The sequence below is a fragment of the Anabrus simplex genome, chromosome 1 (genome assembly GCF_040414725.1).
Source record: "Anabrus simplex isolate iqAnaSimp1 chromosome 1, ASM4041472v1, whole genome shotgun sequence".
In the NCBI taxonomy this organism is placed as follows: Eukaryota; Metazoa; Arthropoda; class Insecta; order Orthoptera; family Tettigoniidae; genus Anabrus; species Anabrus simplex.
Genome location: NC_090265.1, coordinates 1,296,290,779 through 1,296,308,384, shown reverse-complemented (window position 1 = coordinate 1,296,308,384; position 17,606 = coordinate 1,296,290,779). Strand labels below are relative to the sequence as shown.

Sequence of the window (17,606 nt, the reverse complement as noted above, 5' to 3'; positions counted from 1 at the left end):
ATGTGGCCAGTCTTGCTTACAATATTTCAGTATGTCTCTTACCGGAAGTATGCTAGGATAGAGAGAGAGAGAGAGAGAGAGAGAGAGAGAGAGAGAGAGAGAGAGAGAGATATATATCCCTTTCCTTTAGTGACAGGTTTCAATGGAGAAACGTTGAATCTGTTTGACATCCAAATGTGCAATAGTTCGAATAATCTTATTTCATTTTTATCTTATCCATAGTTGATGTGGTTCAGCGGTATCTTCTTCTCTTCCAGTTATTCCGCATTAGTAGTGATATGTGCAATGGTAAACTAACGTGAATCTTTATATACGTGCGACCCAAACTTCCAAAAACTTTGATAAGTTTTCCTGACACTGATAGTGATGTGCTAGTGTTGAACTTCCAAAGTAAGTGACTTCCCTCACTCGCTCATTTAATTGTAAAAACTCGATGTGTAAAGAACCGTGTGTGTAATAGAGCAGTGATAGGTCATTGCTATGGTGGTACTTTCAAGGGGAACGTCATGACCAGATGTTTCCTGTGGGGATGTGACCAATATTGAGGAGCAGTTCAACAAGTGTCTGGAAATACTCGCGGCATGTCAAGCTAGAAGTCTCCTATAGTTATGGCCGACAACCAGATTGCTCAGGTAAGTTAACGTTTTACATTTTAAATTTATTGGCAACTGGCGTGTACACCATATATTTAGTTGAGATTTTCGAATTTTCTGTTGACTCAAATTGTTCTTTTTTCTTGTATAATCTGAAAAATAATGTTTAAAAATAAATTAGCTTGTATCTATTAAGATTACATGCAACAGTAACAAGAAACTAGACCGGAGCTTGAACAGCTGCGTAAGATATGTCTTTAATCTGTGATGCTATGCTCATATATCACCTTATTATAAATAACTGTCATGACTTCGAGTGCAACAGCGCCGTGAACTTCATATGTTATCACTTCTACACAGTAGCTTTTTTTCAAAATATCTTTCTTCGCTTTTTTCTTACTTCTCGTCCTATTGTGAACACAATGCATAGTCCGGCTCTTCTCTTACGATGTCAAAAACCACACTGCTGTTCACAATCGCTCCTTCATAATCTCTGCGTCTAGGACCTAGGTCGTGGAATTCACTAACTGCAAACATTAGGGATGTTCCATCTCATCGCAAGGTTAAGGTGGCTTAATGTGAGCATTTGTTGAGTGAATCCCACTGCCTTGCCGGATAATTGTTGAAGGAATGAATGAACGAATGAATTAGATGAATGTGTAGTTTGAGTGTCGTTACTTCATTTAAGTGTAGTTTAGTTACCATGTTAAAATTGACGATTTTCTCTGTTATTATTATTATTATTATTATTATTATTATTATTATTATTATGTGTCAATGTTTTTGAAATTAGATTTATATTGTAGGGTGGTTAAGTGTCCGACTCGTTGGCTGAATGGTCAGCGTACTGGCCTTCGGTTCAGAGGGTCCCGGGTTCGATTCCCGGCCGGGTCGGGGATTTTAATCGCTTCTGATTAATTCTTCTGGCTCGGGGACTGGGTGTATATGTCCGTCCCAACACTCTCCTCATCATATTCACACAACATACTACACTAACAACCACCACAGAAACACGCAATAGTGCTTACATCCCTCCATAGAGGGTTGGCGTCAGGAAGGGCATCCGGCCGTAAAAACAGGTCCAAATCCGCATGTGCGACGCAGTTCGCACCCGCGACCCCACAGGTGTGGGAAAAGCGGCAGGAAAAGAAGAAGAAGAAGAAGAAGAATTGTAGGGTGGTTAAGTGTAAGCGTCTTGAGTCCTTAACTTCGCCACAAATAAGGACATTATCTACATCACATAAAAATGTAATAATAACATTCTTAAGAAAAAGAAAGGAAAGGAATCATTTATAAACCATGTAGTTTATAAATCTGTGCCACATGACGCCTATGAAATGAAATGGCGTATGGCTTTTAGTGCCGGGAGTGTCCGAGGACAAGTTCAGCTCGCCAAGTGCAGGTCTTTTGATTTGACACCCGTGGGTGACCTGCGCATGACGCCTATGTACATCGGTGACTAGTCAACAATGCACGGAAATGTTAGTGCGTGCTCTAAGCTGGATGTAAGTAAAGTTGAACAGCGGTCATACAAATTATAGTTCTCCGTGACAGAAATCCATGCGAGTATCGTGGGGAGATAAGAGAAGCGTTGGGTGATAGAGCTTTGCCATACCTAACTGTAGAGGCTTTCAAACACGGCGGGACTGTCGTAGAGTGCACGTCTCGTATCCGCTCACTTAGAAGTGTCAGTAGCCGTTATCGAAAAAAAAAACAGAAGACAGGTGTTGGACTGTGCAGGAATTATTCACGCCTATACTGTAGGTATTTCTGTATTGATAGCGTTCCGAATATTACAACAGAAAGTGCAGATGTGCAAGATTTGTGTTCATTTTGACCGTAATAAGAAAATTACTTATGTTTACTTACCTTTCGATTGACTCTTGTCCTTAGCAACTGTATCTTGGCCCGGTTTTGGTGCTAGCATTGCCTTCACATGCATATAGTGGATTTACATTGCTGCTGCTTTATCGAATGGTTTAACACGCGTTGCAACTGTTCAGTTGTCCCAGAGCAGACATCCCGTGTCCTCTCAGGCAGAGATGTCGGTGTTAGTTATCGAAACATGTTTAACGACCTCCATATTTCCGTCTTGTGAAGCAAAGAATGAACATATACATGTTGGGAACTGCTGTTCATTGCCGGTTGATTTTATGAAAGTTATGTTGCTTTTGGTATCTTCTGCAGGCGAAGAACAAGTAGTTAATGTCCCCTATAGTAATTGCATCACATGCACACTATGGAGGATCCACAGCGTTTATGCAGTAGAAGTGACTAGAAAAACTAGGATTTTTTTTTCAATTGGCTTTATGTCGCACCGACACAGATAGGTCTTATGGCGACGATGGAATAGGAAAGTGTTAGGAGTGGGAAGGAAGTCACCGTGACCTTAATTAAGATACAGCCCCAGCATTTTGCCTAGTGTGAAATTGGGAAGCCACGGAAAACCATATTCAGGGCTGCCGACCGTGATGTTCGAACCTATCATCTCCCGAATCCAAACTCACAGCTACGTGCAGCCATCTCTCTCGGTCCCGGGTTATTTCTTTGTTAGTCTTGAAAATTATAACCTGCTAATGTAAATGTATTGTTTGTATGTTCATGTCCTGGCTGAGTGGCTGGGACGGTAGAGCGTTCGCTTTCTGAGCTTAAGTTGGTAGGTTCGATCCCGACTGAGTCCGTTGGTATCTGAAGGTGCTCAGATACGACAGCCATGTGTCGGTAGACGTACTGCCAGGTAATCGAACTTACGCGGGACAAGATTCCGGCACCTCAGCGTCTTTGAAATTGGAGGAAATCCTAGGATTTACATTAAAGATTTATTCCGGATCCATCACGATTACGTATATCACTAGGCCTAACTTTCGTTTTGCAAAATGTTGACCGTGTCAATAAAGCTAAATGCTTAATATTTCCTAACTAATAATTCCTATTTTAACTTAATATTCGCAGTTTGCATGTGTTTGGTCTCAGTCGGAATGTGTTAGGTCTCAGTTTACTACTACTACTACTACTACTACTACTACTACAAAACGTTTTCATTCCTCCCCTGAAGGGGGAGGCGGGCCTCTTAGACGGTGACGCCGTCCCACAGGCCGGGAGATTTGTTACGGTGAAGGAAATGTGCGGAGAAGGTGAGGGGGTCGGCGGCCGTGGCCTACACTACGAACTGTCCCGGCATTCGCCTTAGTGCGGGAGAATGGAAACCACAGAAAACCATTCTCAGGACAGCAGACAGGTGGGGCCAGGCGAGAAGTCCAGCACTGTGCCCCAGGTCCGTCTCCCGAATGCAGAGGCGTAGAGCCACGGTAGAGCCGTGGCCAACTTTCCTCTGCTCGGTTGGCCGGTCAGAGTACAGAGCTGTTGGACCACGGACAAGCCGTGGCCTCTTACGGGACGAAACCCACTCTGCATCTACCGACCGGTCTCAGTCTGAATGGGATTGGTCTGAATTTGAATATGATTGTTATCAGTTTGAAGTTGAAAAGTCATAGAACGTATTAAGCTAAATCGCAAAGTTAGCCGATCATTTCCGATGTAACTGTACCACAGCCAGTGAGAGCAATTACAACAAAATCATTAATAGAATAATCTAAAACTAGAAAGATATTGTGTCCCACCAAGACAAGGTGAAGAATCGCGTGTCTTAAGACCACGAATAGAAAGTAGCACTAGTCTGATTGGGATGTCTGACCGCACCCAACATATTGACAGGACGTTGCACCATCTTGCTGCCCTTCTTTTGGTCGCTACAGTATACTTTAGACGGAGAATTACTTCGTAATTTCACGTTGTCAGAAGTGTACCTGGATAATTTATTTGCTCCAATGTTAGCTCGATTCTACGTTGACGAAATATTAACATTTCCGGAATGATGACCTTGAGTCGTAGAATAAAAGCAAAGCAAACGCAATCTTGCAGTTTTACATAACTATTGATATCGTGATCATAGCCATGAGACTTACGTTTAGATTTGAGCCACAAGGCCTGGAATTTTCATTCAGACCACGGTGAGAAGCTAGTTCATGGAACGATTTACGACATTTGATGAATGAAGATTTGTTTTTCTTAAATATATAATGTTTATTTCATAGTCAGAACAAAATAAAAAAACCTCAGGAGTCGAACCCTACTGTCGGCAACCCTGAAGATGGTTTTCCGTGGTTTTCTATTTTCACACCTGGCAAATACTGTGGCTGTAGCTCAATTAAGGCCACGGTCGCTTCCTTCCCTCCCCTAGCCCTTTCACGTCCCATCGTATCCATAAGATCTGTAAGTGTCGGTGCGACGTAAAGCAAATTGTTAAAACAAACTGTGGCACAACGCCCTGCCAAGCCGATCGTTGCCAAACTGGATGGCCTAGTGTGACGCGTGGTCGTCTTAATGACATCCTCGGCCGTATTCTTTGTCTTTTAGACCAGGTAAACTGCCTTTCCAATCAGACACCTCCTCAGTGTGTCTCTCGAGGCTGAGCGAACCTCGTCCAACCCTCAGTCCAGAACTAAAATCCCCGGATTGGCCGGGAATCGAATCCGGGTCTCCGGGTAAAAGGCAGCATGCTTCCCGTACAATTCGGGGCTGTCTTTCTTCATTATGTCTTCAAGCTACTTTCATCAATTTTCATTCAACCGAATATTATTACTCTTAAATACGCATTTCTTTCTGGTTAGGATTTTTGACTGAATGGTCGGCGTAGTGGTCTTCGGTTCAGAGGGCTCCGGGTTCGATTCCCAATGAAGTCGTAGATTTTAGCCGCGTCTGATTAATTCCTCCGGTTCGGGGCTGGGTACTTATGGTCGTCTTTATAAATCCATCTTCATCCACATATAGCACATCACTCTACCAACCGCCACAGAAACACGCACTAGTGTTGATAGTCGCACAAAAAAGAATGAGCCCTTGTTATTTTACATATCTCGCATTTAGTATTTTATCAGACTTAATTTTAACTATTATCAAGTCAGGCTGAGTGGCTCCGACGATAGAAGCGCAGGCCTTCTGGGCCCAACTTGGCGGGTGTGATCCTGGCTCAGTCCGGTGGTATTTGAATGTGTTCAAATAAGGCCTACATCAGCCTCATGGCGGTAGATTTTGCTGTCACGTAAAATAACTCCTGCGGGACAAAATTCTGGCAACTCGACGTTTTCGAAAACTATAAAAGTAGTTAGGCGGACGTAAAACTATTATTATTATTATTATTATTATTATTATTATTATTATTATTATTATTATTATTATTATTATTAAAATAGAATCCACCTTCATCGTTGATACAAACTCTGCATTCCTACAACTAACATTACACGCATAGTTTAAATTGTTTCTCTGAGAAAAGTGTACCTGCGGGAAACTAATACGATACCATGAGTTTTTTTTACTGTACGTCACCCGAGGAGTAGGGTTGGAATCAGGAAAGGGATCCAGCCCGTAATGCCTTGAAGATGGTTTTTCGTGGTTTCCAATTTTCACACCAAGGAGATGCTGGGGCTGTACCTTTGTTAAGGCCACGGCCGCTTCCTTCCCACTCCTAGTCCTTTCCTATCCCATCGTCGCCATAAGACCTATCTGTGTCGCTGCGACGTAAAACAAACTGGAAAAAAGAGGGGTTTTTTCTTTTTCTTTTTAAATTGCATGCAAATCATCGTTTACTTTTGCTGACATTGCAGTAAACCATGTCATAAATATTTGTTTTCCTTTTTTTTAAGACTTTAATAATATAATTTATTGTTGTATATACGTCAAGTATTATGATATTAGAAACATGTAGTTCGTGCTTACTTGTTAGGACGCTGGTGGTTTGGAATTTCTATGTTTGTAAGATTGTCTCAAACTCAAAGCAATATATATTTGTTCTCTGTGAGTACCAGTAAATGGTAATCCTTGTAGTATGACACGATCTCGCTGAAAAGTTCCGTGCATCTTGCTAGATGTTGGCGTAATATCACAACAATGTTATTTTGCGTGTCCGTACATTGTAGTGTCTGGAAGGACGCAAGTTCCAGTCGATTGTCTCTGATTCACCATGGTAATATTCACAGTTATTATTATTATTATTATTATTATTATTATTATTATTATTATTATTATTATTATTATTATTATTATTATTATTATTGAATATGAACGGCATACACGATGTTTTGTTTCAGTTTCATTTCATTTCATGAGCCAATCATGGAGCAAAACATTCAGAGCAGCAGCTGTTGTGCTATCTCATGATACAATTACTTGAGCGCACCTGTGTGATGGATGCTCCGTTAGCTTCCTCATGCATATAATCGATTAGCCGAACAGCCATCTCTCGTTTTAGAAATCGATATTACCTTCTGCTTCGATATACATCACCAACCATGGCTATTAGATTTTAAAACATCGGTTTATGCAAATATTACTCGTATGTTTGCAGATTGATTTGCCAGCTTATTTTTATTCACGTCATGGAGTTATCTAATCCCCGTGGAAATGGCGTAATGAACTTGGACAGAGTGAGTCAAACGTCCGAAAATATGTAATGCTTTATTTGCGATCTCTTGAATAACATAGAATTAGTGTGTATGTAACTCGACAGTTCAGCATATTACTAATAGCACTTCCTAGACTATTGACAAGCTTCGTGGTAAAAGGAAATAATTTCTTTCTTGCGGCCTTCTCACTACCACAAGTTTAATTTACCATATTTCTATCAGGCTTTCCAAATGGGTTTACCGAGCTCGATAGTTGCAATCGCTTAAGTGCGGTCAGTATCCAGTATTCGAGAGATAATAGGTTCGAACCCCACTGTCGGCGGCCCTGAAGATGGTTTTCCGTGGTTTCCCATTTTCACACCACGCAAATGCTGGAGCTGTACCTTAATTAAGGCCACGGCCGCTTCCTTCCCAGCCCTAGCCCTTTCCTGTCCCATCGTCGCCATAAGACATGTCTGTGTCGGTGCGACGTAAAGCCAATAGCCAAATGGGTTATTCGACAAACTTGACCATATCGGTCTGTATTGGTTCAATGGGTTATTGGCGAACCTAACTAACGTTTAGAGTCGTTGCTGTAAAATATTTTTCATTTTGGAACGGACACACGACACATCAAGCAGGTAGCCACTACTTCCTGAAGAATGCTGCCCTCAAGTTTTGTTCAATGCCTGCAAGAAAATACAGGCCAACAGTTCTGCCATTACTGCTTATACGTCATATTGTCTAGTATTATGTAACTACACCTATATCAGTTATAAGTACCGGTCAGAAAATGAATTAGAAAACCCAGTAACCTTGGACGAGTAATAGAAGTATAAACCTGTAGTATTAAAATGAGGCATGGAAGTACCGCAACAAAATAAACTGCTACAAATAATGACGAAATTAAAGCACTATTAGTAATGACTAAGAAGATTACAGTTTGTGCGCATTAGAATTTCTTCACTTGCTTCACGAAATATGTAATCCTTAAGTTGCAAATTATAGTCTTCATTCTAATGGATGTAAATCACATTCTTACAAGTACTCATAAGTTTATTTATTTCCCGAAATTACAGGTGACCAGAAGGATCCAACATATGAAAAAATAAACAAATAACCTATAGCAGTAATGAACAAAGGAAAGGAAATATGAATACCAAAATAGGAAGTTTGTGTTTAGTTTCGCATTATTTTTTATTTATGTATTTTTTAAATTATTTATGTTTACTTATTATTAACACATTTATTTTATATGTATTGCCACCCCCCTCCCTCCGAATGCTGCTCCAGCATTGATGAATCTTGACAAACCGAGTGACTGCTGCTCAACCGAAGGCCTGTAGATAACGAGGTGACGCATGGTCAGTGCGACGAATTCTCTAGGTCGTTATTCTCGGCTTCCTTGATCGGGGCCGCTTTCTCAACGTCAGATAGCTCCTCAGTTGTTCTCGCGTAGGCTGAGTGAACCTCGAACCAGCCATCAGATCCAAATACTTACCCTGATCTGGTCGGAAATCGAACCCAGAGCCTCCGGTTAAAATGCAGGCTTGCCTGACTGTACTGTGGTGTCCAAAATTTATGCTCTATCAGATAACCTTTTTAATATTCTTAATTTACATGTCCAAATGCAACAAGATGTGATGACTGTACACTACAATGCACAAAACAGTTATTATTGTAAAGCTGCAATCGCAGAAATAAACAAACTGTAAGTTTTTGTCTGAAACATAAAATAGAGATTGCGCGGATTGACCAACGTGGAGTGTGGTCTTTCCCAAGTCTAGCATTGGGGTGGCTTGCTGACTGTGAGGTCATCCATGAGTTACTTTAAAAACAAATTCCCATTCTCCAATTTAATAACAGCGTGTGGGAGTTTCTTTGGTAGACACTTTCTAAGGTACCCCGGTTATAGTCCGCTCCAAGCGCTTTCACGAGTCGTGTTCTATGAGGACATGCATTGTCGTCAGTAAATATGAACATTGGGCTTCCTACAACCTGGAAAACTTCATTCGAGTTTTCAGTACCTTGCGTCTGCACCTCTGAATATTAACCTTAGCTGTACATCAATTTAACAAACCATCTGTGCATACTTCTTTCCTTTCCACTATATTTTTCCCTTCATGTATCCACCTAGTGTGTTCAGTGAGAACATGTACCATCAGTGAATGTACACATTGTGCTCGCCGCATTTCTAGAAAAAACATAAGATTCCACTTCCTTACCTGCGCATCTCTGATAAAGGCAAGCCATAGCTGTGGGGTCACCGATTTAGTTCAAATTTGGAGAGATCCTCGGACACGTATCTGTTTATTCTTGACGTAGTGTTCTAAACTGTTTTGACGCAGCGATTTTTGGTCATTGTTTTAATCCGAATATTGTTTGGACTTATATACAGCACAGAATGTAAATCACATTGCCAACAAACGGGAACTGATGGTGGGAAGACCAAGAACCCACTGGATGTCCAAAATGTCACCATAGCTAGGACCACCGAGGAAGTGGCTGCGTGGTTTGGGTCACGTAGCTATCAGCTTGCATTCGGGAGATAGTGAGTTTGAACCCCACTGTAGTTTTCAATTTTCACACCTGGAAAATTCCGGAGCTGTACCTAAAGTAAGGCCAATGTCGCTTCCTTCGTACTCGTAGCCCTTTCCTATCCCATCGTCGTCATAAGGCCTATCTGCGTCAGTGTGATGTAAAGCAAAATTGAAAAAAAAAAAACCAGGACCTCTATATGCACGAATGCACCTTCAGCGGAGAAGCATACCCATAACATAACGTTACCTCCTTCATGTTCTACGGTAGGCAGTTGCCAGAGAATAACACTGATTATGTCAACAGGCTTTTGTTCCGCCGTTTCCATGTTATTGTCCCATTTCGCGTTCACTTACCTAGACAAATTGTCCCTGCTGTGCTGTAGTGAACACTGAACCTCCCTGCAAGTTGTGTCACTGTGCATTGTGCCCTAGCTTGGTGTCTTGGTGCTACGGTAGATCAACCTCCGTACGTCTGAATGAAATCGTTGACTCCACAGTTGTGGCTTCCCCTTGTCTATTAACCATACCTCAATCGAAGATGTTTAGCTCTGTATCCAATAATCTTTACGCCTACGCATACTTGTTCCTTTTCCATTATTTTCACGGCATTATAATGGGTTTCTTATTTCCAGATATTCGCGGAACGAGAATCAGTCTATGAACTGTGGCTTCATCACTGGCTTCTCACCAAGGCGGCCAAGTCAAATTATATCTTTGTAAGAAAACGTCACGTCGCTTTGTTTCGGATTCCATGTAAAACTGGAGGTCTCATTGTTAGTCACATTAAGGTATCAACAATTTGGGAGACAAAGGATTTGAAACCCACCGTCGGCAGCCTGAATACTGTTTTTTTTTTTTTCTGGGGCTGTAGTTTACCTTATCAAGGCCACGGTCGGTTCCTTCGCAATAACAGGGCGGCACCTCGATCCTGGCTCAGTCCGATGGTATTTGAAGGGGGTGAAATATGTGAGCTCCGTTTCGGTATATTTATAGGCACGTAAAATAACTCCTGCGGGACAAAATTCCGGCACCTCGCCGTCTCCAAAAACCATAAAAGTAGTTAGTGGGACGTAAAACCCATAACATTATTATTGCAGACGATCTGTAACTCTCTTGGCCGACCAGCTACTGGTTTTTCGGCTGACTTCACTAAAACCTCGGGGGGGTGATTTTGGCATATGACCACTGCACTCTCTCTCTCTCTCTCTCTCTCTCTCTCTCTCTCTCTCTGGGTCTCTCCTGCTCCCTGCCATTGGAGGATTCCACTTTGTAGCAGAGAATTCAGGTCGTCTTTGAGCCGTGATACTGTATAACGTCGTTGCGCCTAGAAAAACCGCTATGTGATATTTCAGCTTATAACTCTGACCAGAAAAATTCTGTCATCTAAAGTTCAGTATTGCATGGACTACTGTATATAAAAGAAATTTATTTCTAAAGAATACATGCGCTGCGGGTCAGTATTACTCCCCTCAACACTGTCACATAACAGCATTCCGAGGCGCAACGACGATATGCAGGAAAAAAGAAAGATTTCGCTTGAGTGTCTTCAATGGAAGTTTAAAAAGAAGAAATGAACCTATCTGGATCTTTTGTATCCTCTGGAATATAGACTATTCGTATAACATTTGCCTGTATCGCGAGACTAGGCTGTTTTTCTTACATCCTACTGGGCGAGTTGGCCGTGCGGTTAGAGGCACGCGACTGTGAGCTTGCATCCGGGAGATAGTTGGTTCGAAACCCACTGTCGGCAGCCCTGAAGTTGGTATTCTGTGGTTTCCCATTTTCAGACCAAGCAAGTGCTTCGGCTGTACCTGGCCACGGCCGCTTCCTTCCAACTCCTAGGCCTTTTCTATCCCATCGTCGGCATTAGACCTATCTGTGTCGGTGCGACGTAAAGCCACTAGCAGAAAAATTCTTTCATTTTGCTTAAATTTCTCTTTTTTTCCTTCTTCTTCGTCTTCATGTCCTTGTTTTATAGATTATACTTAACTTTCAAGTGTACTCTCACGTTCAATGCATATAAATCGTTTCATGGAACCGAACATTAATCAATCGATCGATCGATTGATCAATGTAATTAAATCACCACTGATCTGCATTTAGGCCTGTCACCCAAGTGGCAGATTCCCTATCAATTGTTCACCTAGTCATTTCTTAAATGATTTCAAAAAGTTGGAAATTTATCAAACACCTCACTCGGTAAATTATTCCAATCCCTAATTCCTCTTCCTATAAACGAATTTGAATTCTAACTTTATCTTCATATTATGATCTTTCCTACTTTTCAAAACTCCATTCAAGCTTATTCGTCTACTAATGTCATTCCACGCCATCACTCCACTGACAGCTCGGAACATACCGCTTAGTCGAGCATTTCGTCTCCTTACTCTCAAGTATTCCCAGCCCAAAAGTTTGCAAAATTTTCATATCACTATTCTGCGTCCATCTCGATCTTTTCCAGTTCTCGAATTAAGTAATCATGGTGAGGATTCCGTACACTGGATCTTACCGATGACTAATACGGCCTCTCTTTTACATCCTTACTACAACTTGTAAATATTCTCTTAACTGTAACAAGAGATCTGTAACCTTTGTTTACAACCTTGTTAAGGTAATTATTTCAAAGAAGATCCTTCCTTATCGTAACACCGAAGTACTTACAATGGTGCTTTCACTCCTATCAACAGAGTAATTAGGCTTTGATGGGCAAATTCATTCCATTTTTGTTTAATATGCAATCGTTAGTATTTCGAGAAGTTGGTTTATTATTCAAAAGTGTATGTACTCGTATTAGTGCAGCTTAAAGAATGTCCTTCGCTCTTTTAATCGCATTAAGTAATTGTTTGTATTGTTCATAAGACACTCGCAGAGAATTACACCTAAGGATGCTTTTCTCGAACTGGATTCTAAATTAACGAAACTTCCTGCTATCAGATGACTGATCGGTGTGTCACATTCACATTGGACAGTTAAATATTGTAATCATCTGCCACATTACTGAGAGGGTAAGAAAAGCAGCTCGATTTGTTCTGGGCGATTTCCGACAAGAGAGTAGCGTTACAAAAATGTTGCAAAGTTTGGGCTGGGAAGACTTGGGAGAAAGGAGACGAGCTGCTCGACTAAGTGGTATGTTCCGAGGTGTCAGTGGAGAGATGACATGCAACGGCATTAGTAGACGAATAAGTTTGAATGGCGTCTTTAAAAGTAGGAAAGATCACAGTTTGAAGATAACGTTGGAATTCAAGAGGACAAATTGGGCCAAATATTCGTTTATAGGAAGTGGAGTTAGGCATTGGAATAACTTACCAAGGGAGATGTTCAATAAATTTCCAATTTCTTTGCAATCATTTAAGAAAAGGCTAGGAAAACAACAGAAAGGGATCTGCCACCTGGCCGACTGCCCTAAATGCAGATTAGTAGTGATTGATTGATTGATTGATTGATTGATTGATTGATTGATTGATTGATTGATTGATTGATTGATTGATTGATTGATTGATTGATTGATTGAAGTAGATTCCGTTTGTTAGAAAATCATGAGAATCAAATGAAGAAAATAAGGGCCACGAGGGATGGGAAACGAAAGTCACCTTAACGTTTGAAGTAATGGGGTTATAAAAGAACGGGAGTTTACCAAGGGAGTCAGGCATTACCGATGAGACCAGTGCAAAGTTATTAGAAGGTAACGTTACCCTCGCTTTGGAATATCGTAGTGCCTACTCATATCTCACCACTTCATGTTACTTTTTTTTTTTTTTTTTTTTTTTTTATTTGACGTCTCTATTGACTTCAGTGGACTTCCTTAGAAGAGATATAATATTCCGATTACCAAGATTTTGTGCACGGCTTCGACTGAGAGTAACATTGGATTACTGGGCGCAGTTACTTGGATACTCGCCTCTTCCACAAACAGTGATATTACACTTTGTTGAAGTCCTCTCTCTTTATCAGGTAGTAATCCCCCTTGCCCACTACGTCCTCCAGCTGTATGCTTGGCTTCTACAAACATTACGAGCTGCCGTTGTCTAAGACTGAGGGCACGTTCCGTGTTTCTTAGTGAACTTGAAATAAAGTGGTTATGTTCTTGCAGGAAACACATTTGCCAGGATTACAGACTATTCGTTTTATTGGTTTGTTTACAAGTTCAGAGTTTGTTGCATGTTATTGATATTTCCTGGACGGTTTGCTCTCGTTCGTATACATCCTAGCAACCTTTCTTTGTTTCGTTCCTCACTAGTGTTTGTTACGGTCATGTTTTGTCTTGTTTAACTCTTCTCTTGTGTTTGGTTTTGGTTCGTTTTGTTTTAACGCCTCGTGGTTCTGTTCTAGTGTTTTTGTTTTATTATGTTTTCTTCTTCTCTAGCATTTTTTATTTTTGTTATTGTTTATTCTTCTTAATGTTGACCTAGATGTTAGGTCCCTTTAAACAACAAGCATCATGATCATCTTGTTAATGTTAATATTATTGTAATATTTTGTTATTTTCTATTGTTTATTTTAATTTTATTCTTCTCTAGCGTTTGTTTTGTTTCAAGTACAATGGCTCCACATTCTGCCATTATAGTTGTACAGTGGGAAAAATGGTATTATAATTACTGTGGAAGGCTGCGCCAGTCTTAGATCGATGGTTGATTTCCTACACTTGTCAGTGGCCGCTTTGCATATGATTTCCTCTAGCTATTTTCATACCTCGACCGTGTCCTTACTCTCCTCCTGAGAAAACTGCCTCAATTCCAAACACAATAATGCGGAATAAGTTCACGTTTAGAGCTAGATGCCCTTCCTGACGCCGACCCTACCTGGAGAGATGTAATCACTATCGCATGTTTCTGTGGTGTTGGCAATGTGATACGTTGGATGTAAATGATGATGCGTATTAAGACGATCACAAAGACCTCGTCCCCGAGCTATAGGAAGAACCAAACGCGGCTAAAATCCTCGACTCAGCCGGGACCGTATGAACCGAAGGCTACTACGTTGATCATTCACCCAAGGAATCGATCCAATAATAATAATAATAATAATAATAATAATAATAATAATAATAATAATAATAATAATAATAATAATAATTTCCATATCAGGAACCAACGACACTATTATGATGTAGCCATCATCCCGATTTGATTCTTTTTCTTCCTTGCCTTTTATATTGGGGTCAGCATCTGGTGTGTATTTACTATTTTTACGACAGGGTGCCCTTCCTTCCTTCACCCCTATATGGAGGGATGCATTCACTATCGTGCATTTCCGTAGGGGTTGGTAGTGCAGATGAAGACGTGTATTATGACAAACAAACACCCCCCCCCCCCAATATCCCGAGCCAGCGGAATTAACCATTCGCAGTTCAAATCCTCGTCCCGGCTAGGAATCGAGCCGAAGGGTTTCTGAACCGAAGACCAGTACGCCGGCCATTCAGCCAAGGAGCCGTCATCCCGACGTGTTTGGTAAAGTTTAATTCCGGATGTGTTCTTCCCTAATGAAATGAAGTACGGTACCTTCATTGGTCGGACGCGTATCTCACCGAGACTTTTGGAGTACATGCCATTCACTCGAAAGGTTGGCTGCTAATTGAATCACGTTATGGTAGTTTGCAGACTGAAGATCTCCGGAAGCGTACGTTCACTCATTTTCGTCTGCAAATAAAACCGTGACTTAAAATTGTCATGCATCTTGCACATCTGTGCGTCTTGATTTCCCCGGGGATTCTCCTTTCTACTTCACAGAGCTCATGCGGTAGGAGGAGGAACCTCACAAGCACTGGGACCAACAATCGCCAAGAGACAATGTCTGCGTGTTATGGTCTTGTTTCTTACTAACATCATGGCCGCGCTTCACCGCGAGCTGGAAGTCCGAGGTTCGACGTTGAGTCGCAGTGACTTTCGACTGCTATCCTGGTCACAATTTCCCCTCGGGCTTATTGTATAGTCCAACATTTCAAGTCTCAGTTCCGTACATAATTACTGTTGGTACACGTTCCTGATCGGAGCTTAATACCACTAGGTCTCACGCACGAATGTAGTACAACGAAAAATTGATCTTATTGCCAAACAAAGTGCAGTGAACGAACTCTCCACTTAACGCGAGCCTACTGAGGACCTCCGTAAAGGCCGCTCTGCAACCTACAACTCAAGAAACCCTGGTTCATTAAAATCAAGCTCAGCCTACGGTATCTGGCAACTATCATCCATGTGAGAATAGGACACGGCTGCTACCTCAGTGTTGGACTCGCCCCTATGTGCTTATGACCCTGCATGTGTCACAGATTTTAAAGCACATCAGTTTAGAATGTAAAAAAAATAATACGGTACAGCACAGGATAGGTAAAACGAAATGGCGTATGGATTTAGTGCCGGGAGTGTCCGAGGACAAGTTCGGCTTGCTAGGTGCAGGTCTTTTGAATTGACGCCCGTAGACGACCTACGCGTCGTTATGAGGATGAAATGATGAAGACGACACATACACCCAGCCTCCCTGTTAAAAAGGAACATGTGATTTGCGGCTCATTAAGTGCTTTAACGTGCGGTTAAATGTTGATGGTGCCTCAGTATCCTGAGAGATCCCCTCACTTCTGTCAGTATCTGCGTCTAGTGTGTGTCGTTAATTTGAAGCTTTTCATTCCTCCTACTGTCTTGTCGATCTTTTCTTAGACATCGAAGGCATCTTGTCCTGAGGTGCGACAGTTTAGCAGGTAAATCAAACTATAATTCACCCCCTGTGCATGCCACTTGAAACTCAATTCTGTCCCCACCAACAGAGCGTGATCCCTAGGACATAGATCAGATACATGGTTGACGGCATGTAATGTGCAGAGGCACTGTCACGGATAACAGACAGTTGTAATTAGTTGCATCTTCCGACTAATTAACGGGGCTTCCTGTATTTAACAACAAGACTGTACCATGGTAGATTTCCGTGCTGTTTGTGACCCTAACGTTACTGTACCCTGTACGTTTACTAACATTTTTGGACGAGACTGTACGATTGGAGCTTTCGGTGCTGTTCCTCACCCTGAAGTGACTGTAACCTATGCTATTCGAAAAACACTATGATTTATTTAGAAATGTTTCAGGCTTCTGCTTTATAAACTACTTTGAAATTCAGAGCAGCTAGCAGGTACCTGTTGTGCCGACTAGGTGGATAGAAATCAATGAGGTGTTCTAAATTTTTTTTTTTTTTTTTTTTGCTACTTGCTTTACGTCGCACCGACACAGATAGGTCTTATGGCGACGAATGTTCTAATTTAAAACATGGACTCGTAGAAGTTTGAACAAGTAGTCAGCACGAACAGGAGCGTACACATACCGCAGGGGAGAGGGTTGAGAAAAAACGGGCCCAATTAAAGGTAAAAATTATAAGCATCCAATGGTAGACAAATATATTTCATTAGTGCCAGCGTATACATTTCTTTGCATAACAAATGTTCGTTCTTAATCGATTTAATTCCATCTACAACCAAACTCTTGGCCCAACAGCCCATAAGGACCTTGTTCTGCCAAGATGACTGTTGCCCAGGCAGATGGCCTGCAGATATTGGAATGCCACGTGGTCAGCATGACGACTTCCTCAGCCGTATGGCTTGGCTTTTCTTCTAGGGTTCACTGCCTCTCTAATAGACAGTTTCTCAGTTGGCCTCATGCGGCTGAGTAAAACCCATCCCAGCACTCAGTTCAGAAGTATAATTCCTGCATTGACTAGGAATCGAACCCGGGGGCTTGTACCAGTTTTAATTTTTTCAACTACAAATGCTAAATTAGAATTTGTTTATGAAAGAGAATATTTCTTGAACAATATAACATATTTTATAAAACTTTCTGCATTTTTGAGGACTGTCTGGAAGAGAATAATAATAATAATAATAATAATAATAATAATAATAATAATAATAATTGCAGTTTATACAAAAATGGTCAATATAAAAGAATAACTGAAGTAAAATATTATATAATATTTTCAAAACCTTATTATAAAAAATGTTCTAGTGTAGTATCAGTTCATCGTGGTGTAGTGGTTAGGTGATTAGCTCCCAC

General features: G+C 41.2%; 1 protein-coding gene across 1 annotated transcript in view; it reads left to right on the top strand.

The window, feature by feature from the left end:
• The first annotated feature begins 608 nt into the window (after nt 1–608).
• The window catches only part of LOC136858766 (transmembrane protein 47), a 161,506-nt gene continuing 144,508 nt past the window's right edge, over nt 609–17,606 (top strand). The window contains exons 1-2 of the mRNA XM_068225741.1: nt 609–632; nt 10,209–10,292. Of these exons, the coding sequence (XP_068081842.1) occupies nt 609–632; nt 10,209–10,292 (108 nt within the window). The remainder of the gene's footprint in view (nt 633–10,208; nt 10,293–17,606) is intronic.